Source organism: Strongyloides ratti (assembly GCF_001040885.1).
Source record: "Strongyloides ratti genome assembly S_ratti_ED321, chromosome : 2".
NCBI lineage: Eukaryota > Metazoa > Nematoda > Chromadorea > Rhabditida > Strongyloididae > Strongyloides > Strongyloides ratti.
Window position 1 is genome coordinate 13,301,439 of NC_037308.1, and position 25,554 is coordinate 13,326,992.

Genomic DNA, 25,554 nt, shown 5'->3' on the forward strand with positions numbered 1-25,554 from the left:
ATATTATTTATATCATTTTTATGATAGGTTTTTGTTTGATAGTTTAAACATATTTTTGTCATTATATATACAAAATCAGATTATATCAAAATGTTATGAACTTTAAAGATTTAAAATTAGAATAATTTTATTGAGAGAAAATTTAATAATATTAATAACATATTTGATTTATTTTAAATAAATATTCATTTTAAGAATAATTTTTGTTATTTGGAATATTTAAATATTTACGTTATAAAAAATATTTGAAAATTATTTTGACAATTATTAATAATTTTATCATTACTGAGAAATATAGTTTTAAAGAATAATTTTTGGAAAAGAAAATGTCAAGTGATGAAAATAAAAAATCAGGAATTTATCAGGCTGCAGATAAGATAGTAAATATGCTTTTCAAGACTAATGAAAATGATGATGATAAAGATGTTGAAATAATGCAAGCAATGCTTGATATGGTTTTAATGAACACAACATCAATTAATAATGATTGTAACAAAATAAAGGAAGAAAAAGTTCTTGAAAATGATAGTAGAAATGGAGAAGATTAGAGAAATATTTCTAAAATCATTTAATGAGAAAGTTACACATTTATTTTAATTTTACTCTTTTTAAATAATAATTTTTAATTAATTTATGCTGATGTTTAATGTATTATTTCAAAAACGAAAAATTTATTTGAAAAAAAATATATAATACTTTTATTAATTTTATACTACAAAAATATTTCTGCTTTAATTATCATAATAAATTTGAATAATAATAATTAATCATTAAAGTAAAAATTTATTTTAAATATAAAAAATTTTTTTATACTCTTCACAATTTGTATTTTGCTTAAATTTAATTTCTACATTTTTCAATCCAATTGAATATGAAAAAAAAAAAATTTTTTTTCCCACTTTTATTACTACTGTCAACACTTAATAGATTGGTTTTTCATTTTAAAAGACATATTATAGAAAAAAATGAAATATACAAATGGACCATATTTAATTAACAAAAAAAAATACACTAAAAAAAGTATATATTTATTTCATAATAAAAAAAGATAATAATAACGAAAGAAAAAAAAAGATATACATATATTAATGTTAATATCTTTTATTTACCTTTCATAAATCAAAATATAATATAATTTTTACTTAGCGATTTCTTTTATTTTCTAATGAGACCTACAAAATATTAATAATAAAAAAAAAGAGATTAATTAAGCAATAAAAAAAAGACTAAAATAAAGTTTTCACATTTTTTTTTATATATAATAAAAAATATGGCTAGTATATAGATGGAAAAAAAAAAAGAATATTTGTAAAGTTAGGAGTTACCTAAAAAAAGAATATATATATTTTTATATATTTGTTCTTGTTTTAAGAAACTATTAAAAAAAAAATTAAATTAAAAATTTTTCTTTTTTTTAAATACATAACATTAAAATTATAGTTATATATTTTTATAATTTATGTACAGTTTTTTTTTTTTCTTTGATATATAAATATATATATGTATATATATATATATTATTGCTTGAACATTTCACTTTGTAAAGAGGTATATTGAAGTCTTCTCATTAAATCAACTAAATTTTCTCTTCCCTCAATATTAATAGTTTTATTGGTACCTGTCCCATCTATTATTTGATTATTACCAACAAGAACTTTCCTAAAATAAAAAAAAAATACATATATATATTATAAAAATTATTATTTTATATAAATAAATATATAAAGATTTCTTCTTTTTTTTTTCTTTAAAATAATATTATATATAGAATATAAATATTTCTACTATGAAGATATATAGTAATTTCTTTTTCATTATAATCATCCCATAAAACAATATCAAAATAAATCAGTCATATCATGTGTAATATATAATTTATAATAAAAAAATTGTGATGAAACCGGTGACTTGTATTATTTTTGTATTTTAATAAAGGTTTACTAAACATCTTACTCATTTACGGTATTTTTAGATGACAAAAAATTTAGGTAAATGTTAAATGTCAAAGGTATTCTTTAAGTTCATCTATATTAGGGACCCTGTGTCAGATGATATTTTTTTATGAGACACTAATGATATAGTCATTCTCTTATATATATATATATAAAAGTTTTATTTTAGATTCTCTTACCGTAATTCTTCTGCTTTCTGAAGATTAGTAAAAATATTATTTGTTGTTGTTGATGATGTTGTAGTTGATGGTTGTGGAATGATTGTTGATAATGGAGTGATAGATTGATGAGAAAGTATTCCTCCTCCCTGGTGATGTAATGGACTTTCTATTGAATGTTTAAAATTAAGAAAATTTGTTGATGGTAAAAATATATTATTAATATTACCAAATATTCCTCCATTATTATATGTATTAGTTAATGATTGATGATAAAGTAAATCTGGTTTATTTTCTTTTGGTGATGCTTCTGGTGTCATAATTTTATCTTGTTGTTTTATATTATCATTATTACTATTATTATTATTTTTAAGATGTGTTTGTAAAAATAAATCTGTTGATGGAACATTTAAAAGAGAAATATTACTTGAGGTGTCCATTGAATTTGTAAAATTTGAAATTTTATGATTTTTAAATTTTTTATTACCATTCATAGATATATTTTTTGGTATTGATAGACGTGGTGTTACCATTTGCATAACTGATCTAGGATGTATTGCTGTATTAATATGCAATTTTGGATTTGGATTTGCTGAATGTCTATTTCTTGATCTTCTTGATGAAAACATCATAGCACAACCATTAACTGTACATTTATGCATCTCTTTAAGATGAACAGCTGATGTATGAATTTTTAATGCTCCCTTATCACAGAATGTCTTTAGGCATTGTAAACATTGTACTCTTTTTTTATTACTTTTTCCATATGATGTTCCACGATTTATACGATTATCATTTATTTTATTACTATCACCTTTGATCTCATCATTTGTAGATGTTTTAACCTTTGAAATATCATTAATAATATTATTTGATATTTGAAGTTGTATATTACTATTTCCATCAACTATTGTACCAGATGAATTTGACAATGGTGATAAAAGTGGAAGTGTATCAATATTTTTAGAATTAATAATATGATCAGATTTATTTGAAATACTTGTCCCAACAGAACCATTATCATTATCTTGTTTCTTAAAACATTCTATTGTTTGTTTAATAATATTAATATTATTTTGATTAGGATTACAATTTTGAAAAATACTTGGCATAAAACTATTTTTAAATTGTTCAATTAATGTTGAGGCATGATTAAAATCAACACCAAATCGTTGCATTGTATGAAGTTCATTTTGTAATGTTGGTATATTAATATTTATTATTGGTTCATTTATTTTTATCTATAATTGTATAAAAAAAAACTATTAATTAAGAGATATAATATTATTATGAACCTTTTTTATATCAGGTTTAGCTAGATTTTCAGCAGTAAATAGATTAGTTCCTCCCATTCTTAAAAAATATTTATAAAAAAAAAAAAGATTTAGGAATGTCTACAAAATATGTGTAAAAAATAAATTTACAAAAAAAAAATAGTATAAAATTGAATTAAGTAAATATAAAATGAAGAAAAGAATGAAGTTAAAAAATGATAGGAGTTCAATCTGGGTGTCTTTAATAATGTCATTAAGTTAAAAGGTAGGCGTATCTATATTTCACTCCGTCACCACCAATCACAATTGCCAGCCTTCCTGTTAGCAATTTTTTTTTTCTTTTATGTGTATGTTAATAGTTAATAGATGTATAAATGGTGGTAAAGTTATGTTCTGAGACAGTGAGTAAAAATAAATTTTTAAAGGGAACATGTATTTAAACATTTCATTGCCATAAATATCAAGAAAAAAAAATGTTATAGATAATGATAGTATAGTTGTTAAAGAAGAAATAAGTTAAAAGAGACATAAGAATTACTAGAGATATTGTACTTTAAAAATTTTATGAAAAGTGGCATATCATATAAAAATATATAATACGAATTTTTTTTTTTGTAAAAATAGATTATTGTATCAAAGATATAGAATCACTTTAGGGATTTAATATATCTTTTTAACTGAGGTAAAAAGATTATTGTTTAAAGAAAAGGGCAAATATATTTACATAAATATTGTTCATGTTTATTGTCAAAAAAATTTTTCGATATCTTTTAAGAAGTAATGATAGTATATACAATTTTGAAGTGATAAAACTTTTTTGACTTTTTGGTGACGAATGATAATATGTCAAAAGAAGAAGGAGTCTCAAAGGTCTTTTGTAGAAAGAGAAATCAAAAAGGGTGGTAGCATTTAATAGTAAAAAGACAAATACAAATGATAGTGTTTAAAAAAGTGGTGAGTATCTAGATATGTATATATAACATATATATGTAAGATTTTTGATAAATGATGTAAAAATGACTTGATAATGGCATTTTTCAAAATATGATTCTTTTTGTTTTAACATAAAAAAAAATAAATGTTTTATCTTTCAACATAAATTGAAATGATAGCCGTTCTCAAATATATATATATATATATTTATATTATATTTATACATTTATAGACAAAGATATAAATACATTTTGATAAAACAATAACGTATATTATTATCTTTTATATAATGATTTCTTTTAATGTATATAAATAGATAAAATACCTTTTTTTTTTAAATTGTTAAAAAAATTATAGAGATTGTCAAAATTGAATGAGACTAATTTATTGGTAAACATTATTTGTATTCAATTTATTAGATTGGTACATATATGTAAATATAAATACACATCTAAAAAGATAACTCCGAACCAATGAATCTTTTTAATATTTTTTTGTTAATCTCAAAAAAAAAGAAAGATATTATTTTCTAAAAATGCCAATTTTTTTAAATTTATTGTTAAAATAAGAAAGAAACTATCTTTTTTTTTTTTAAAATTATCTCTTTTAGGGATGATATATATTTTATGGAATCGGAAATTAAAATATTATAGGTGACATCCTAAATCTTTTATCCTTAAATATATATCTTTTAAATAATAGGTTTTGATAGTGTAAATAATTGAGTTTATTGATAAAAAAATAAATAAATATCACAGTATTCTATTTTTTTTTTGATAATATGAAGAAGAATAAATAAGATTTAGACAGGAGAGATAAAGTATAATTTTATCTTACTTTGTCATGTAAATATATTTCTTGTCTATTTTGTCATTAAACTAATTTAAATCTAATTTTTGTAAGTTTAGATAAGAATAGTGATTAGGGAGCTATTATAAAATGTCATAATATTCTTATATTATATAAAATAAAATAGTTAAATCAAGAATATTTTATATACTACCAGATGTAGACAGTTACTTTTATACCAGATTATTATAATGGTACTGACAAGTTAGATATGTCTCCTTTTCAACTCATTCAACTTGCCATCACATCATTACTCCTGGGATGTTATGACAAATTACTGTTTCAATAACTATAACATGTATATAATATCAAAACTACTGATATGAATCTTTTTATTTTAATATTTCTACAAAAATATCTTCTAAAAGTTTGATGATAAGAGATGGATAGTGATTATAGAAAAAAAAATATTAAAGATATATATATAATGTGACAGAGAATGAAAGAGACATTTTTATAGATATATATGTCAATGTATCTATCTATCTTAAATTTATATAGTAAAATAGATTACGATATTTAGTAGATATTTTTGTGGTAAAAATTTTTCAAAAATATTTATATCTTTTTATAGATAATATTTTATCACTAATCTGTAAGAAAAGGTTTCTTATTTTATTGTTATTATAAATTATATACAAAAAAAAAATTAGCTATTCATAAGATATTCTACTTAATTAATCAACTTAAAGAAATATATGACAAAAAAAAAACTTCAAAAAAAGTAATACTAGGATATAAATAATATATCTATATATTTTCTAAAAAAAAAAAGATAACAATAATATTTTAACAATATTATTAAAAAGGCAAGATTTTTTTTTTTTACTAATATAAGTAAAGAAAGGAAAGTAAAATATATTAATGTAAAGAAAGAATAATTTTCTTTTACTAAAGTACATATCATCTTCTTACCAAATAACATTTTGATGATTACAAATAAGAATAATTTATGAGAAATATATTATTAGGTTTTTTTTCCCTTATTAACATGTTTCTTTTTTTCCTTATATATTAGGTGGAAACTTTTCATTATCACTACCTACACATTATTATTATTATTCTTTAAATATAACAAATGTTTTTTAAAAAAAAAAAATTTCTACTTATATATATTTTTTAAAATATATATATTTTAAATAAAAATGTATCTTTTCTTTTTCCTACCATTTTGATCTTGTTTTATTTTTATAGATCAAAGAAAGTATTTACAAAAAAATTTAATTTTATTAATTCTTATGACATTTCCTATAAAATTTTCCCAAACTTTTTTTTTAAATACAAAAAAATAAATGTCTGGTTGTAAAAAAAAAATATGGTTTATAAAAATTTAAAAAAAATGTGAATAAAATAATTATTATTTTATTAGATAATCTAGAATTATATTACTTTTTAATTGAATACATTAACTAAGTACATACTAATAATATTTTTAAATTAAAATTATATAATATATGTTAATGAAATGTTGTAAAAATTAGTGTGGCTTATTTGCATTTTCTTTTTTTTTTTTAATTTTGTTTTATATTCATTTAATTAGTAAAATGTTAGATAAGAATGTAAAGAATGAGGGAAACTTTTTTTTTAAACAAAAAATAACAAGGTACGTTTTAAAAAAAAATTAAGAATTAAAAATATGAGAAATTATAAATTTTAAGAATATTCTATTAATAATATTTAATGACTATAAAAAAAGCTTTTAAAAGATCATTTTTAAAAAAAAAGAAACAATTGAAAAGTTTTTTTTTTAATAAAAATGTTTACTTAATGTTATGGCTCATGATGTTTAAAAAATGTCAAAATAAATGTTTCTTTAATGATCATTAAAAGATAATGTTAAAGTCAATTTAGTATATAAAAAACTTTTTATAACAAAAAAGACTATAAAAGTTAGTTTGTTCTTAAAGGTAGATTATAAATTTATGTGCCTTTAATTTGATTTACCAAGACATTTGAAAAAAGAGACGATTATGTAAAAAAGGGTATCATAAAATTTTATATAAAATTTGCAAAGAAGAATTTTATAATTATTTGATTTCGAATATTTATAGATATGGGAATCATCATACTACCGTCTTTTTTTTTTTGTCGTCATCATGAAAAAGTGATATGGCACATTAATATAGTAATATTGTTATAATTTAATTTGTATAAAATTTTAGATAACAAAATTTTTATGACGGTTTCAAAAAAATAGAAGTTAATTCTTTATGATTCACACACCGACTAATGGGTTATGTAAATGGGGATGGCGGTATTATTAGATGTTGTTAAAATAAAAAATATACTAAAAAATGAATCAACGAATGGTGATGAGAAAATATTGACTGTTAAAAAGTTTTTTTTGATCATTATACACTTAAATTATTTGCTCTTTTTCATGGAAGCGGAAAGTGATGGTGGTAAAAAAAATAAAAAAAAAAACATTATGATAAAATAAAGAAAGGTTACCGCTACCAAATTTTGAGTAAGAAAGAGTAAATGCCGAGATTGAAGAAACATGGAGAGAATTAAATGATTATCATAAATTAAGGGAACAATTAATAATGTCAAGAAAAAACAATATATATTCTTTATTTTTATATTATTACATTTAAATCATAGATTAAAAGTAAAAAATGTAAAGACTTATTATTTATTAGAAAAAAAAAAATTAAAATAATAATAAGATAGTAGTTGCAGTGGTAGCATATTATATAACAATTGTCAATATTTTTTTACAGTTATTATTTTCTTTTTAATAAATGGCTTATATTATTAAGAGAGTCAGGATGGCGTCCTTTCCTTGACTACAACTAACTCTATTGTTTCATGTGTGTCTCTCTCTTTTTTATTTTTTAAAATTTTAAGAATGGAGACATGAAAATGAAGTTATTATTTATAAAGATTATATTAACTATTTAATAGAAAGAATTTAAAAAAATTTGTTAAAACCAATATATATATACATATATATATATGAATAAAAAAATATTCTTTCATTTTGGTCCAAAAAAAGAAGGTTTAATATAATATGTAAAATTGACTTGCCGAAAAAGAAGAAGTCTACTAGTGGTAGTTTTTTTTTACAATAAGGACAGATTGATGACATAAAATTACATGTCCATTTGATGAATAGGACATTCATAAAATTAGTAATACATATAATTTTTTTTTTTTTTTATAAATTTAACTTGCCACTTCTTTAATATATCCTCTTTCATAATCTTCCAGGGTCCACCCAAAAGTTTTCAATAAAGCTAATTTCTTTTTTAATGATAACCTGTCTAAAACTGTATCATAAAGTATTTTTAAACGAACTGGAAGAACATGACTTTGAAATAATGATGCAAATAGGTATGGTTCAATTTGGTCAGACAACTGAGCTTCCATCTTCTCATTTGCTGTATGATACCTTGATTCATCGGATGTCGTTGGTACATCCACCATACTTTCTTTGGTTTTTAATTAAAAATTATCACTAAAATAAATAAATTTATTAAAAATATTTAATCATATAAAAAATTATTTATAAATATTAAAATATATATTAATAAATATCTTGTCATATTAAAAAGAAACAAAAATCTATACTTTCGTGATAGTTTTTCAAAAAAATTTTTTTTATCACCAAGATTAAAATATAATATAAAAAAAACTTAAAAAAAGATAATATAAGATAGAAAATATATATTGAAATGCAGTAACATTTTATTAAATGTAAATTATATATAAAAATAATTTACGAAATAATAGTAAAAAAAAAATTTCTAAGAAATACTAATTATCATTTAATCAAAATATATGTCTCCAATAGATATATATATACATCAAGAAGGAAAAATGTAATCAGTAAAAAGATATAATATGTATAATATATATGAAAAATAATAATATTATTAAAAAATATCATAGAAGGTATTAATATAAAAATTAATTGTAAAAAACTTGAAAATGAGGACATTATATAATAATTTTATAATAATGATGGCATTTTCAATTTCTATCATATCTATTATCAAATGATTATTATCAGATATTTATTATATATATTATTACAACTTTAAAATTTTTAAGTTGACACATTGAGATAACATTATATAAGTAGAAAGGTATATATATATATATATATATATATATTTTTTTTTTCAAATAAAACGTATTGTTTTAAAAGACACAAAATTTATATTCATCTTTATATATTAAAATACCCCAGAAGTTATTTGATATTTGTATTATTAACAATAATTATTGGTGTGTTTTTGTGTCCTCAAAATCATTTTATATTAAAAAAAAAGGATGTATTCTTTTATTTTATTTTTTTTTATTAACTATCTATTGTCCTGTGAATTGATATAGAGAAAAGAAATATGTATAATAAATTTGTTATAATTTTTAATTTCAATAGTAATGATAATAAAAATTTAAAGATTTGTTTATAATTAAATAAAAATATATTTAAATCAAAAAATGAATGACTATTTGTTAATGAGGTGTATGATAAATTATGTGGAGGAGTATAAAAAAAAAAATAATGAAAGGGACACACAAAGTTGGAAATGTATCAAGTAAATATAGTTGAAATAGCTTTTTTTTTTTTATTTTAATAATAGAAATGATTGTGTAACAATAAACAAGGTAAAATTAATAAACGACAGACAAAAAAAAAAAAAAAAGTTACTCCAATGAAGTTGGTATTATTTGTTTTGGTCCAGTTGTGTGGATGACGAGTATTGTTGAACCAACATTATACTGATCAAGAAAAAGAGAATGCCGTTCGAAGTTTTTGTGACTCTATATCCTATAATAAAATATATAACACATTTATCAAAAAGAATAAATGACAATGGTCGAGTGAGAGAGAAAAATGATAAAAGGAGGGATAAAACAAAAGAGAAAGTGATATAGTAGAATATATGTAATATTTGATAAAAATTTATATATATATATTATGATAATAAAAATGTGACAAAAGAAAAACACATATTAAAAATTCTTACCTTTCTAAAAAATTACACACCTCATTTGAAGAGGATCAAAAGTTGATAAGAATATATAAAGTTTTTAGGTGTTGATCAAAGATAGACAAAGATTAATTTTGTCATAAATAATATAATTAATCATTAAATTTTTATAAAGTTAGTTAATAAAAAGTTAATCAACAAGTGATGAATACAATTTAATGTATATTGGTAAAAATAATGAATAGCCAAGAGTCAACTTTTGTGATTAAAGATTTATTATTATTTTTTTCCTTTTGTTGTGATATATAATATAAATTTATTAGATTTTGTGGGAAAATAAAAAATAATAAATAATTAGTTTGATAAAAAAAATTTACTTTTTTGAGGTAAAAAAACTTGCATGATAGAATAAAGAAAAAAAAAAATTACCTACAGGAAAGGGATAAAATAATAATTTTTTTTTTAATACATTATTTTTAATGGAGATGACAACTGATAAAATGGATAATTTTTATGCTCAATAGGGTGAAACATATAATAAAAATTGACGTTGAAAAATTTTTTTCATTTCTTTGTTGAAAACGCATTATATTCTAAAAGAAGGTCTTAATATAATGTTCATTCCTATATATGATGTATTATAACTATGATAGTGTATAAAATAAAAATATAAGTAGGTGACAGATGTTTTTTTTTTTTTGTAGATATATTGCTTCAAATGATATAAAATAATCTAGTGTTAATGGACACACAAATAGAAATACCTCAGACAAAAGCAGTAAAATTGTTAATGGTCTAATTTTTTTTTTGTTGATGTTATAGATAGTTGATTTGCATATTAAAATGAAATAAATGAAGTATGTGATGACAAAATATTTATGATAAAAAATTACATGTAATTAAAAAGTTAAATAAAAGAAGAAAAAAAAGAGTATGGTGGTTTTATTTTGTAGATAAGAAAAGATTATATAAAAAAAACGATAAATGTTTATGTTTCAAGAGATTAAAAAAAAACTTTTTGTTGTTAAAATATAAATTATTAATGAGTATATTTGAATAAAACATCTTTATTTTTTTATTGTCAAAGAACAGATAGGAGAGACGTTATTTTTGAAGAAGGAAGTATATTTTTATTGATATAATTGAATGATGAAGAGACAGAAAGAATGATGTAGAAAAATTAATTTGCATTGGCAATGACAAAATGGAAAGTATATTTAGAATTGATATATATGTGTATATTTATTTTTTTTTTTTATACAAAATTCAAATTTTAGGAAAATGAGTACAGAAAACATGTTGTAGATGACAAAATGTTTTAATAAAAAAAATTAAAAAATGTTATGTGTCATTAAATTTTACTTATTTTTTTCTTTGTAAAAATCATTAAATCTATGGATAGATAAAAAAAAAATAAATTAACATTCACTCTTTTTCTTAATTTATTAATTTTTTTATCTATTATTAATTAAAAAGAAAAAGCAAAGGTAAATTAACTAATTTTAATTAATTAAACCAATTAAATTGGTATAATTTAGCAAAAGTAAACCTTAAACGAATTATTAAAAAAAATTTCTTTATATGAAATATTAAATTATATTTAATTTGTCATATTACTTGTTGACATTTTTAACAATATGTTATCAAAAATTTCTATAAGCTACATGGTGGATAAATATAAATAATATGAATCAAAGATAATTATTACACTATGGGGATATTATTTACATGTTAAATTTTAATTTTAAAAAAAACTGTTCAGTAAAACATTTAATTAATCATTTAAGCATATAAAAATTTTTTTTTTTTTAATATATAGGAAAAAATTGGTTTTATTCATTTTACTTTTTATATAATAATATTTATTTATTTTGATTAAATAAAATACAATATATTTTTAAAAACTTTAGTAAAAATTTTAGATTATAAATAAATAAGATTTTAATGATATGTGACAAAAGTTGGGATATTTAATTATGATAAATATAATGAGTATCCCTTATCATACATAATTACTTAGTATATATATGTATAAAATATTTTTACTTGTTACTTCTAAATGTAATTTGCATTTAATGATACTTTGATTGAGAAGATGCCAACAAAAAGTTTGCTGATGGAATATTAAACTTTAAAGAAAGAGACCTTTTCAGATATAATGAAGCTAATATTGTTATATATATATATATATCTCAATAAGTAAAGAATGAGATAAAAATTTTAAAATTATGATTATAAAAGAGACACATATGAAAAAGATGTCAACTAATAATTGATTTTTAGTTTCATTACATTTTTTTGTTTTATTAATTTTAAAATTTATAATCAGAGGTATCTTTGATATTTTATTTTTTTTTATCATAATATAATATTTTAATACATGGAAATTAATAGTCAGTTAAAGGTGACAATTTAATCAGAATGATAAAATAAAAATAAAAATAATTGTCAAAGGTAAAATATATAGTTAATTTCTTTTTTATTTTTCCGATAAGATAGCAAAGTATGTTTGAGATCTTTTTGGTTGTATAAGAAAATATAAAAAAGTTCTAATTTAAGTGAACATAAAAAACCATTATTCATAATAGTTAATTTTTTCAAATCTTAAATAAGTAAAAAAAATAATAAAATTTTTCCATATAAATTAATTATGCAAAATTAAATAATTCTTAAACTTGATTATAATTTGAAAGATTAAACCAATTTGATTAAAACTTTTTATTCATAATAATTTTTTGATTAAAAATAGTTAATTTTGAAATGGTACATATAATAAATGTAGCATTAGCAACCATACATTACGCAAAGTCTATTAATTTCCGTATCCTTCTTTTCTTTTTTTTCTTTTTCATTATCCATTGGTTGTTTCATGGATTCTAAATTAGTTTTTGAAAATATTTGACTAAACATGTTAATACTTCCTGTTCCAAATTTAAAATAACTATTTTCCATCTTCATTTCACTTTCTCTTGATATCTTAAATAAACCTTCAGGAATGTATGAATCCTTTTTTCCAGACATCAAAATAAGCAAAATAAATTTGAATACAAATTTACCGGAAATAGAAATTAAAGAAAAGAAGATACGTTAGCTAATGAAGCTAAGAGAAGGAAATCCTTCAAATAAAACCCAACCTAAAAAAAATTATAAATATATATTATATATAATAAAAATAACATTTCATATACAATATTTTTAATACATTTAAACAAATAAAAATAAACTATAAATAAGTATAATATAAATATATATATATAGTAGGAGAATGATACAAATTTGATCAAAATTTGAAAAATAACAAAAAATAAATTGTATACAAAAATGTTCAGCAGTGAGATAATAAATATAAATCAAGTTTCAAGAAAAAAAAAATTAATAAAACTCGTGATGTATTATTACTATTAATAATATTATATATACATATATACCATAGGCTGTCTGATAATAAATAAATATCACGCGACGGAAAGAGGTAGGAACAACGAAAAGGGTTTTTCCAGTCACAATACGCTATGTAATATTTTTTTTTCTAAATTAATTATAATTTTAAAGCGATGACATTTTATAATCCTTCTAATCAAACCAAAAATGTAAAATAAGGTTAAAGGTATTAAAAAAATAATTAAAAATTTTTTTTTTTCAATGAAATAAATAAAATAATAGTGTTGATATATATATTTTTGTTAAAAAAAAATTATAAACATTTGTCTATTAAACTAATTAAAATTAGTTTTACATTAAATTATCAATAATTAATGTCATACATCATATAAAGATTATAATAAGAATGATGAAATAGTAAAACTTCTATTGTAATAGTTTAAAATCTTGTAACAAAATAATTATTCGAAAAATTTTAAAGAGATTTAATTATATATACCTTTAATTATTAATATTAATTTGTCAGGTGCATATAAGTCAAATGACATTAAATCAAAGATCATATACGTTAAAAACTAAAGTTATTCAAGAAAGACATCAACTTTAATTGAGTTTCATATAAAATAATTTTAATTATTACAAAAGAAATAACTTCAATATTACAATTAAAAATGTAATATTAAATTAAAAAGAATATATAATTAAAAAAAATTCTTCTATATTAAAATAAACATTAAGTAAAAATTAATTAATTAAATTAAATTTATTTTAATTAAATTAAAATAAAATATACCAATAAATTTAAAGAAATGCCTTAAAATATAGTACAAAAATAATACAAAATTAGTACTTTATTCCAAATATATTATATTTATTGTGTCCAAAAGAAATATTTATATATTTTATCAATAATATTTGAAGCAAATATTTATGGTAATATTATTTTAATAAGAAAAAAAAATAAAAAAAAGAAGTATAAATTTTTATTATAAAATTTATTTAGGTTAGAAATTTTATAATTTTAATGAATTGTGTAATAATAAAAAAAAAGATTTAGCAACTTCATTAAATATAAAAATATTCTATGACAATGTGAATGGGACATTTTCCAATATACCAATAGTTTGATGTAAAAATTCTTTAGTTGTTGAAGAGATAGCCGTCTAATAAAAATGGGGGATTTATAGTTGATGTCAATAGTTAAAATGTGTATATTTTCATATATAAAAGAGGGAATGAGATGATGGTAGATTAAAATAAAAAAGTTTATGTATTAGAATATTTACTTTTTCTTCTTTTTTTATTATTATAAAATATGTTCATTGGGGTTGATAAACTCCCCCGTTAAATGTAATATATATCACATTGTTCAAATATTTTATATTATAAAAATTAATCAATTTTCTTTCAAACATTTATAAAATATAAATTAATATATTTAATAAATTGAAATTTTTTTTTATATAGGTTAATGATTTTTTAAAAAAGTTCATATATTTATCATGTACTTCAAAATTTTAAATTGTTGTTTAATGTACTTAAAATAACCCTGATATGAACTCGTGTAATACACTTAAACAAGAAGAGTGTAACAGTGATCAGTGATAAAATTAGAATATTTTAAAAAGTGACATTTTTACAATAAAATTTTCAAATGAGGTCCTAATTGGAAAATATTTATATTGTTTCCTGTATGAAGTCCCTTTAAGATACCACAAAAATATTTTTTTTTTCAAATCAAGTATTAAACATTTTATATTAATAATAATTTTAAAAAAAATAAATAAAAAGAAATGCCAAATTCAAAAAATACTCAAGGTATGTTAATATTGTCTTTTTTTTGTAAATATTATTTGATTTTGTTTTTTTTTAAGCATCCTTGAGGATAATGAAAGAAATAAGAGAATTAATGAATAAAGAGACAGATGAAATTTTTAAGATTCATGTTAACGAGGTAAAATTTTTTTTTTATTATATTTTATTTATTTATTAGGATAATTTATTTGATATACATTTTACATTTATTGGTAAAGAGAAAGAATACCTTAATGGATTGTATCATGGTAGAATGATACTTCCAAAAGATTATCCAATGCGACCACCAGACTTTTGGATGATTTCGGAAAGTGGAAGATTTCAAACAAATACAAAAATATGTATGAGTAATACATCTTTTCATCCTGATCAATGGTCCCCAAGTTGGGGTATTAGAACAGCTATTTTAGGATTAATATCGTTATTTTATGAAGAATCTCAAGGTGCTGTGGGTAGTATATCAGCAAATAAAAATGTAAGAAAACGATATGCAATGTACTCATCAATATATGAATGTAAAAAATGCAAATCATCTTTATATAAATTATGGTATGGTATAGAAATCGAAGAAGAAAAAAAGAACTATATTAAAAACCTAACTTCTAATGGTGAAACTAATTCAAATTCTCAACAAAAAAATGATATTAAAAGTAGCGAATGTACCTTAACACTTTTAATTATTTTTGGTTTTGTAGCAGCAATCCTCGGTGTTTTACAATATACCTTTGGAGTTTTGAATAAATAAAAAAAAATTGATGGTTATCATATCATTAAATTCAGGCTGGTTTACGAAAGTTTTCCTATTAGAATAAAATTTTATATATAATGTAAATAAGGGAAAACTTGTTCGTACTATTCATTTTTGGTAGGACCATTTTTTCTTATTATTTTCACGATTTGAATGTCAATTTTTTTAAATAATTTATTCAAAATTTGGCTAATTGTATTTTTAATGAATTTTTTATTTTTATAAATAAAATTTTGTCTATTTTTAATATTTTAATTGTGATGTTTTTTAATTTTTAAAGGAAAATAATTTTAAAAACACAAAAGAAAATTACGAAATTAGAAAATTTATATATATGTATATATAATATTTTCAAACATCAAAGTGGTATATGATAAAGAATGTTATATAAATGATCCTTCTGAAAAATAAAAACAATAAATTTTAAACTTTGAACTATAAATATAACAAACATATTGATAAGAAAAATGGATTAGAAAAATGATTAGATTTGTAAAAATTTACTTATTGCAGTAAAATGCTTATAACATAATTGATAAAGGAAAAAATCTAATCATTTTTTTTAAATTAAAATAATGCAATCTTATTTTAATATTATGATAACAAAGATTTTACAGTATATTATACTTAGAATTAAGAAAAGAGTCCTTGTTCTGAAAGTCTATAAAACAATTTGAATCAAAATAAAAAATTTTTCAAATGTTTTACATTTTAATAATAAAAAATTGAATCGCATTTTTAAAAATCTTTTTATATTTCTTAAAAAAATTTCAAATTTTTATAAAAGAACAATGTTAAAAATATAATTAATGAATCACTTTTAAGAAACGTTTTCAAGTAAACAAATTTTTGAAATAGATATATCTTAGAATACATTTTCAAAATTAAATTCTTTAGCAATGTAGAAACCAAAATGAACTTTATTTTTTTAATATCTAATATTATTTACTTTTGTGAAAAATTATGTACAAAGTAGTTAACAAAGAAAAATATTCATGAATCAATCTGTTTACAATTATATTTTTTAAAATTTAAATTCTAATCATGATTTTGAAAAGATGTAATAATTATTTACTTTTAAAAATAGGTATCAATTTTAATGTTTCATATATTAAGTATTTTCAAAAAGAATGATATCAATATCTATTTAAATAATTTAAAAGTAAATGATAGATATTGGTTGATGAAAAATTTTTAAAATATCATTTTATCATGAATATATTAATAAAGTAATAATAAATTTTGTTTACATTTGTTTATCATTATCAATTTTGGCAAAAAAAAAAATAATGTGTATACATCAATAGCTTTAATAATCAAATTTCAAAAAATTTTTTTTTGTTGAATATGAAATCAATTTATAAATATATAAATATATATTTCTCTTTTAATATGACCTTCACAGGTGTAAATTTTATAAAAAGTTTTGTTAGTTTGTATTAAAATAACAATCTATTTGAAATTTAATTAAATATTTAATATTTAAGAAAAATGCAATTACTGTAATTGCTTTAGTTGTTTTAAGTAACTGAAATGTATTCTTACTTCTTCAAAAAAATATTTTGAGATTTTTAAAATTTATTAAGTTATCCTAATCAATTATATTAATACCATATAAATATAAATTTTCAATAACATTTAATAATATAACATTCATATCAAGTGTACATTTTTAAATGATAAAAGAAATTTAAAAATTTTAAGTTTTTAAAATTGTTTAATTAAATTCATACTTAACATCCATAACTTTTTAATCTATTGAAATTTCTTTTTTGAAATAAATTTGAAATTTCAATTTTAAAAGATAAACTTATGTGTTTAAAGTTTACCATATCTGATAAAAACTGAATTATCTCATATAATAAATTATATGAATAAATAATATTTAATATAGAAAACTTTATATTATTCATTTTATATTAATAGAAAAATTTTTATTTTCTAAAATATGAAATATAAATTTTTTTTAATATTTCCAACAAAAAAAAAGTTAATATATTTAATAATAGATTGTTTTATCTAAGTCGATTTTAATACCAACATTTAATATATTTTGTTTTCATAAATAACAATTTTAATTAATGTTTACGAATAAATTATATCAATTAAGATTAGTAGCTTTCAATGACTATGAAATGTAATGAAAAAATTTTCATTTTTTTATTTGACAAAAAATGTATACTGTTTTAAGAATATGAATCAACTTAAAATATAAAATTTTAATACATAAATTAATTATTTAAACTAAAAAAATTTTTAAAATACAATCTAAAAAAAGTAAAATATTTTAAAAAAATGTATTTAATTTTTAAATTTATTCATAACCATTTTTTTTAACCATTGAAACTTTTATCAAATATACTTTTTAATAATATATATTAATGGTGTTTATTGAACTTAATACATATTTTTTTTCAATTTATTCATTATAAATAATTCATACATCTTATGAAAAGATGTCTTTATTTTTTAAGAATGTAATATATTTTTGTTCATCGTTTTGACATGTTATAAGAAATGTTGAACAAAATGTTAAACTTTTTTTATATTCTAACGATATTGTTTTGTTATACATAAATTCACATGCATAACTTAAATTAGAAGCGTCCTTTAATAACATATACTACTAATTTTTTTTAATAATAATCCATGTGATACTATTTTTAAAGATAAATAATTATGTACATAATTTATAAATAGTTTTAAAGTAAATAAGGAAAAAATAACTGATTTTTTATTTATAATCAATATATATATATACATTCTTGTTGAAACCAAATTCAAAAACACGCGTACAAAAACTTACTTTTTGTAAGACATACAATTAAATATTCTTTATCATTCGAGTGAAGTTATTTTACTTGAAATAAAAATTACTTTACTTAAAATTAAAATTACCCAATTTTAATTGCAATAGTATAAAATTGTAATAAAAAAAATTATACATTCAAATATATCAGAAGTTAATTGTCATTGAAAAACAAAGTTAATCAAAAAGAAAAAAGAAAAAACTATTACCATTATTATTATTATTAAAATAACACAATTCTACAAACTACAAAAAAGTCATTTATCATTTTCCTCCAACATTATCTTTAAAATGAATAGCCAGCAATTAAAATTGATATTGAAAAAATTGTCATTTCATGTAAACAAATAAATAAAATATCATTAGTATATTAGAATATCACTTTTTTTGTTTTTAGATATTAAAAAATAATTGTGTTTTTTTTCATGGTATATATTTATATGTATTAATTTCCTCCGATTCTATTATTCTTTTATTAAATTTTAATATAATAAAATAAATAGAAAATATATATATATATATATATATAAAGATATATATATATAGGCTTATGAAAATATATTATTTTAATGTCTCAACTAAAAATTATTTTAAAAAAAAAAAATTATAAGAAAACTTTATTAAAATTTTTATTTATAAGTCTATAAATAAATGGCATATTTTTAGTTATTAATAATTCAAAGAGGTGTAATATATAATTGAAATAACAATTATTGTGATAAAAAAAATTGTTGTTAAATTTTTCTATTTATATTAATGTTTTTAAATCACTTTATAAGAAAATAGATTATTAATATTATTCATTTTAATGTTTTTATTTTGGTTTATTATAAAAAAAAAGATATTAACATTCTTTATTTTAATATGTTTTTTATACCAACACATAATATTTTAATTAATATCAATTCTTCATTCTAGATTATATTTATCTTTTAATGAAAATATAATAATAAAAAAAAATTTTAACTAAAAGTTTGCCTTTTGACAAAATTGTATTTTTCTTATTTATTTTTCTTTGTCTAATAAAAGTGTTTTCATTCTTTTGAAATAAAAAAAAATTTTTTTTTTGTTTTTACCATAAACGTTATATTAAAAAAAATAAAAACTTTTTATCATCCATTGATATGTTTTTTTATTATTAAAATTAAAAACATTTATATGCTGCTCAAAATTATATTTTTTTTGAATAATAGTACCTTATTTAAGTATAGTTGTAGGCTAATTATATTAATTAAAATATAATTTAAAAAAAAACATTATTATATAAATTTGTTTTGTTTTATATAATATATTTAATCATAACTTTATTTTTTTCATATGGTTAGTATAATGAATCTTAAAATTGTTTTTATATATAATTATATATTTTTTTAAAATAAATTATCATTCGGTCATTAAGCGATTTATTTTTTGTTAAAAGAGACATAGTAATATAAAAGAGATATGTTTATCAAGAAGTATTTTTATTTGTTATTTTTAAATGCCATTATATAGTTAAGTATTTCATTGCATCTATGTTATTTCTTAAGTTTTAATAAAAATAAAAGCTGTTGTATAGTTTTTAATTAACATACTAATTATCTTTTCATTTACAATTTTTTTTTTATAAATAACTCATGATTGGTTTAAAGTGATGTTTAAATTTTAACCACTATTGTACATATTTTTAAATGTTTTTTATTAAAATATAGAAACTAAAAATTCCATTCCTTGTGTTTGGGTGCCCGAGTGGTTAAGGGGCCGGCCTGCTAAGCCGTTGGGCTTTGCCCGCGCGAGTTCGAATCTCGTCCCAAACGTAGTTTATTTTACTCTTTTTATATTATTATACAATAAATATTGTTATTCTTTACATAAATAAGAAAAACTTTATTGGTACACTTATTTTTACTAAAATGTTTATCTTTCATCCATGATATACAAACGTTTATAAGATGTCAGTCAAGAATTTAAAGATATAAAATCTTTTTTATAAAATAAAGTATATTTATATCATAAATTTTATAAAAGGTTTTCAAAAAATAAATTTTATCTTTAAATAAGTAAATAATTAATTCATTTTATATGTGAAATGTCTGTGTGATAAATTTAAAAATTAAAAAGATTTATTCTAAAAATAAGATGTTTATAAGCTATAATATATTTACCTTCACAAGAAATAATTATCAAAAGAATATTTAATATATATTTTATATATATATATATATACTATTTAGGTAATAATTACAAAATATATAAATGTATACACTAAACTTTTAGTAGTTAATCATATTTATAACATAAATGATACATAGGAATAAAAGTTAACATAATTTTTAAAGATAAAGTCCTCTTTCCTTCTACCCTTTTATATAAATTTTGCCTTTTTGCTACACACTCTCTAAAAATATGATAATATTCTTTTTATTGAAACATTATTTACTTACATTTACTATTTGTATGTTTTTAAAGGAAATAATTTTATTACTTTATTTTAAAAAAAATAATTTTTTTTTTAATTTTTTTATAGTGAAATTCTAAGATAAATAATTTATATTTGTTTATTATAAAAAAAAAACATGAAAAAAATTTTACTAAGTTAAAACTTTTTTTTTATTTTATTATTTATAGTATTTTTTTTTTACTGTTTTGATTTATCATTTAAAATGTTTTATTTCAAAGAATTTTGAAAAAAATATTTTTTTTAGAAATATTTTGTTTATATATAATGAAGTTTTAAAAATACCAAAATAGTAGTAACAATAAGATAAATAAATGGAAAAAACAGTTTCTACTACTTTGTGGGGACATTTATATAGATTTATTATTGGTGGTGTTGATTTTCATCTTGATGGAAATGGAGGTGATGAGTGTGTTAATGTATGTTTTTATTTATAAAATTTTAAAAATATTATTAAAATTTATTAATTTATTTTTTTTTAGTATATTTCAATATGGCAAAGATTAATAGAGACAGTTTTTTTTGGATGGATAGCTATTTCAGGAATTAAATATAGTATTAAAAATATCAAGAAACAAAGAAATAACGAGTTTGTTATTCAATTTTTAAATATAATAATATTTTTTAAAAATTTTTATATTTAGGTTTTATATGTATTCCCCAACTCCAACACCAATGGATCCTTTCATAATGAATGATATAGAAATGATTGACAAGTTAGATTTTTCTCCCATTTCTATATCAACAACTTCATCTGAATATAGTACACCATTAATGGAATATCCTTTAATTATTCCAGGGACAGTGGTTTCAAATTTAGGAAATTGGAGATTATCATTACATTCAACAATTATAACATTATATTGTTTAATATTTGGTGGAGAATTAGCATTTAAATTAATTAGTGGTACAGCAATTTTTCTTCTTAATCCTTGTCACCTAACAACAATTATACAACTATATTTATTAGTATTTCCCACAAATAATAGTTTTACAAAATGGATATTTAGAATTCATACATATACATTAGCAGGAGCATTAATAGCAATTTTATTTCCTATTCTTAATACGAGGAATCTTCACGGAGAACAATTTATTTATTTTGCCCAACACTTATTCATACTACTTATACCATTTTATTTATTTTATCTTGGTGAACCATTTACTCAAGAAACATTATTTGAATTTAATTGGGCTATTTTAGGTTATTCTATATTAGCATTATATCATCTATTTGTACTTCAAATTATTGGTTTGGTAAGATTTTTTCTATATATACAATATAAAACTATATATATATATATATATCTTTTTTTTTTAGATAACTAAAGTAAATTTGAATTGTATAATATGTCCTGGTGTGTCGGATCCATTTGCTAGTCGAGGATGGAGAATTATTGCTTTTACTCATCAAGCTATTGCAGTACCATTAGTTTCAAAAATTTATTGCTATATTTCAATGATAATTATTAATTTTATTAAAAATTATAATTTTAAAAATAAGAATAATTTTAGAAATAATGATGAATCATCTGAAAAACACACTAAAATTGAGTAATAAAAATCTTTTTATGATAAATAATAATATAAAAGTATATAAAAAAATTACTTAAATATTAATTAAAATACAATTTTTATTTATTTTGTATATTTCGTTATTAAATATGTAATAAAAGAAACAAACTACAATTTTATTTAATTTATAATAATATTAATTAATGTAATAAATATTTTCATGAAATCAAGTTACATCTTACTTTAATTTATCATACTTTAGACTTTTAATCTATCATTAATAATAATTATTTTTTACAATTATAAATAATATTAATTTTATTTTATAAAATGTAGATAATATTTTTCTTAAAACTTCTTTTCTTAATAATAAAAAATTTGAAACATTATTTTTACAAGTAAAAAAGGAAAAATATAAATAACATTTAGTTAATTTTAACAATAACAATTTTTTATAAATAATTGTTAAATTTTTTTATTATATAATATAATAAGTTTTCATTGTTATCCGTTTACAAATATAAGAAACCTTTTTATAGAAATGTTTAATAATTATATAATTTTATTAATTGATGAATTTTTATTTATTATTATATATAATTTTTTTTTATTTAATACAAATATATATACTAGTAATAGAAAAAAAAAAACGACCAAATAAAAATATTAAAAATGGTTTAAAAGATTAATGTAAAAAATCAAATTTTATTATTATAATTTAAAAAAAAAAACAATGAAAAATTGAATACAAAAATATTTTTTTTTTAAAGTAGTACTATTTTTATATAAAAGAAAAGATAATAAAGCTATCTTTATAAAGAAATCAAGTTTCATAATCAGTAAATTTGATTTCTTTCTTTATTCATTTAAAATAAATAAAAATGATATAGATATATGTGTATTTTTGTGTATATATCAAATATTGAAAATTAAATTATCATAACAATTATAGTTGAAACAGGATATAATTTAAGGAAATGTAACTTTTTCTTTAATATGTCACTTTATTATCAATAAATATAGACTATTGTTTAAAATAAAAATCAGCCGGATTCTAGTATGAAATTTTGTATGTAAAGAAAATATTATATCCGTAATTGTTCATATAATGGTGTGGAAAATGTTACTGGATGTCAGTCTTCTTTTCCTACTATAAATTTTATAATGAAAAATTTATTATATTTTTTTATTTTTACTATATTATCTTTTTACCTAGTTGAAGGAAAGAAAACTGCCAGACAAAAACTTAAAGATTGTTGTGCTTTTTTTAAAGATGCAGATAAATTTTGTATGAAAGAATATTGTGATTTTAATTTTTATTCTAGAGAAAGAGTAATTTATATTTTTTATAAATTAATTTTTTAATTTAATATTTTTTTTTGTTTTTTTAGATAATACAAGTTGTTAAAGATTGTAAAGACAAAGGAAAAACATTAGAACAATTATGGACATGTGCTGCAAATAAACATGATCATTCAAAATGTTGTGCAAAAAGTGGTGTACCACAAGTTTGTCTTCCATATTGTACAGCAAACAAAGGTCCACCAAGAAATAATGTAGCTGAATTATTTTGTTTAGCATTTATGGATCAAATTAGAAAATGTTTCCGTGTTCATTTGGAGCACCACCAAATATTTACCGCAATAGATCAAGAGAAATAAAATAATAATCATAATTTATTTTTGGTAATATTTATAAATACAATTTAATAAAAATTGTTTATACTATTAAATGATTTGTATTTTGATGGATAGTTTGAAAAATTGAATCACAATGTTCTTCACTTTTAAATTGTAAACTTTTTTTATTAAATCTATGTTTATTTAAATCAATTGTACCAAGTTTCCACATTTTTTCATATTTATTTTTCCCAACAATACTTTTTTTAATTGATAGATTTATTCTTCTTATATTATAACAAAATGTATTTTTAACGTTACAATGATCATAAATATTTATATATAGTTTAGGTGAAAGAAACTTATCAATATTACCAAACATTTTAAAATCTCCATTTTTATTGGATATTCTTCTATCTAACATAACATTATTACCCACTGAAAAAAAAAATTTTTTTTATATATAGCAAAATATATTTATTAGTCAAATAAAGTTTAAGTGAGTTAATTGAAGTGGCCACCTATATTTATACTATAAGTAAAAAATATTCTAAATTTGCTTTATCTAAACAAATATAAACTATTATAAGTTTTATATAAGATACTAGTAAATAAATCAAAGTATAGTATCCTAAAAATAATTATCTAATAATTAAACTACTAACAATTTTACAATAAAATGCCAAAATTTTATATCTATAATCTTAATTATAATATATATTATTTTAAATGTATCTTAAAATTTATCCCTTCTTTCCATGATAAAGTACATTTTATTATTAGTAATTTTTATCTTACAAAGTGGAAAATCAAATATTTCGATAACAGCATTCTCTACACCTTTTCCATTACAAAGTAATTTTCCTGTAACATTAACTTCCCACTTTTTATCTAAAAATGAAAATATAGCTTCTCCACTATGAAATAAAACATAAAGTAGTAATATAAATTTTACCATAATATGTAAGAAAGATTAATGTATCCTTTGTTCTTTTGATTATTTAAGATCAATTTCTATTTTATTATTTTTATTATTATTACCTTCATAATTTATTATTACAATATTATAATTTACAATTAGGAAAAAAAATAAATCTTTAATATCATTAAATATATATATA

At 18.8% G+C, this 25,554-nt stretch overlaps 7 protein-coding genes across 7 annotated transcripts; 4 read left to right on the forward strand and 3 right to left on the reverse strand.

The window, feature by feature from the left end:
• Nucleotides 1-326: 326 nt before the first annotated feature.
• Nucleotides 327-548, forward strand: SRAE_2000424400 (Hypothetical protein; the record flags this gene model as incomplete). Its single annotated transcript, XM_024643090.1, has 1 exon — nucleotides 327-548. The coding sequence occupies one exon, from the start codon at nucleotides 327-329 to the stop codon at nucleotides 546-548; it is 222 nt and encodes a 73-aa protein (XP_024508795.1).
• Nucleotides 549-1,517: 969 nt separating this feature from the next.
• SRAE_2000424500 (Zinc finger, C2H2 domain and Zinc finger, C2H2-like domain-containing protein) lies at nucleotides 1,518-8,595 on the reverse strand (the record flags this gene model as incomplete). Its single annotated transcript, XM_024643091.1, has 3 exons — nucleotides 1,518-1,659; nucleotides 2,132-3,351; nucleotides 8,344-8,595. The coding sequence occupies 3 exons, from the start codon at nucleotides 8,593-8,595 to the stop codon at nucleotides 1,518-1,520; spliced, it is 1,614 nt and encodes a 537-aa protein (XP_024508796.1).
• A 4,298-nt stretch (nucleotides 8,596-12,893) lies between these two features.
• Nucleotides 12,894-13,130, reverse strand: SRAE_2000424600 (Hypothetical protein; the record flags this gene model as incomplete). The annotated part of the gene is made up of 1 exon (XM_024643092.1): nucleotides 12,894-13,130. The coding sequence occupies one exon, from the start codon at nucleotides 13,128-13,130 to the stop codon at nucleotides 12,894-12,896; it is 237 nt and encodes a 78-aa protein (XP_024508797.1).
• A 2,153-nt stretch (nucleotides 13,131-15,283) lies between these two features.
• On the forward strand, nucleotides 15,284-16,050 carry SRAE_2000424700 (Ubiquitin-conjugating enzyme E2 J1; the record flags this gene model as incomplete). The annotated part of the gene is made up of 4 exons (XM_024643093.1): nucleotides 15,284-15,308; nucleotides 15,365-15,444; nucleotides 15,484-15,955; nucleotides 16,001-16,050. 4 exons carry the CDS (start codon nucleotides 15,284-15,286, stop codon nucleotides 16,048-16,050), a joined length of 627 nt encoding a protein of 208 aa, XP_024508798.1.
• Nucleotides 16,051-21,613: 5,563 nt separating this feature from the next.
• Nucleotides 21,614-22,857, forward strand: SRAE_2000424800 (Transmembrane protein 164; the record flags this gene model as incomplete). Its single annotated transcript, XM_024643094.1, has 4 exons — nucleotides 21,614-21,718; nucleotides 21,782-21,888; nucleotides 21,944-22,556; nucleotides 22,621-22,857. The coding sequence occupies 4 exons, from the start codon at nucleotides 21,614-21,616 to the stop codon at nucleotides 22,855-22,857; spliced, it is 1,062 nt and encodes a 353-aa protein (XP_024508799.1).
• Nucleotides 22,858-24,104: 1,247 nt separating this feature from the next.
• On the forward strand, nucleotides 24,105-24,475 carry SRAE_2000424900 (Domain of unknown function DB domain-containing protein; the record flags this gene model as incomplete). Its single annotated transcript, XM_024643095.1, has 2 exons — nucleotides 24,105-24,146; nucleotides 24,206-24,475. The coding sequence occupies 2 exons, from the start codon at nucleotides 24,105-24,107 to the stop codon at nucleotides 24,473-24,475; spliced, it is 312 nt and encodes a 103-aa protein (XP_024508800.1).
• A 58-nt stretch (nucleotides 24,476-24,533) lies between these two features.
• Nucleotides 24,534-25,391, reverse strand: SRAE_2000425000 (Transthyretin-like family-containing protein; the record flags this gene model as incomplete). Its single annotated transcript, XM_024643097.1, has 2 exons — nucleotides 24,534-24,871; nucleotides 25,232-25,391. 2 exons carry the CDS (start codon nucleotides 25,389-25,391, stop codon nucleotides 24,534-24,536), a joined length of 498 nt encoding a protein of 165 aa, XP_024508801.1.
• Between the last annotated feature and the right edge of the window lie 163 nt (nucleotides 25,392-25,554).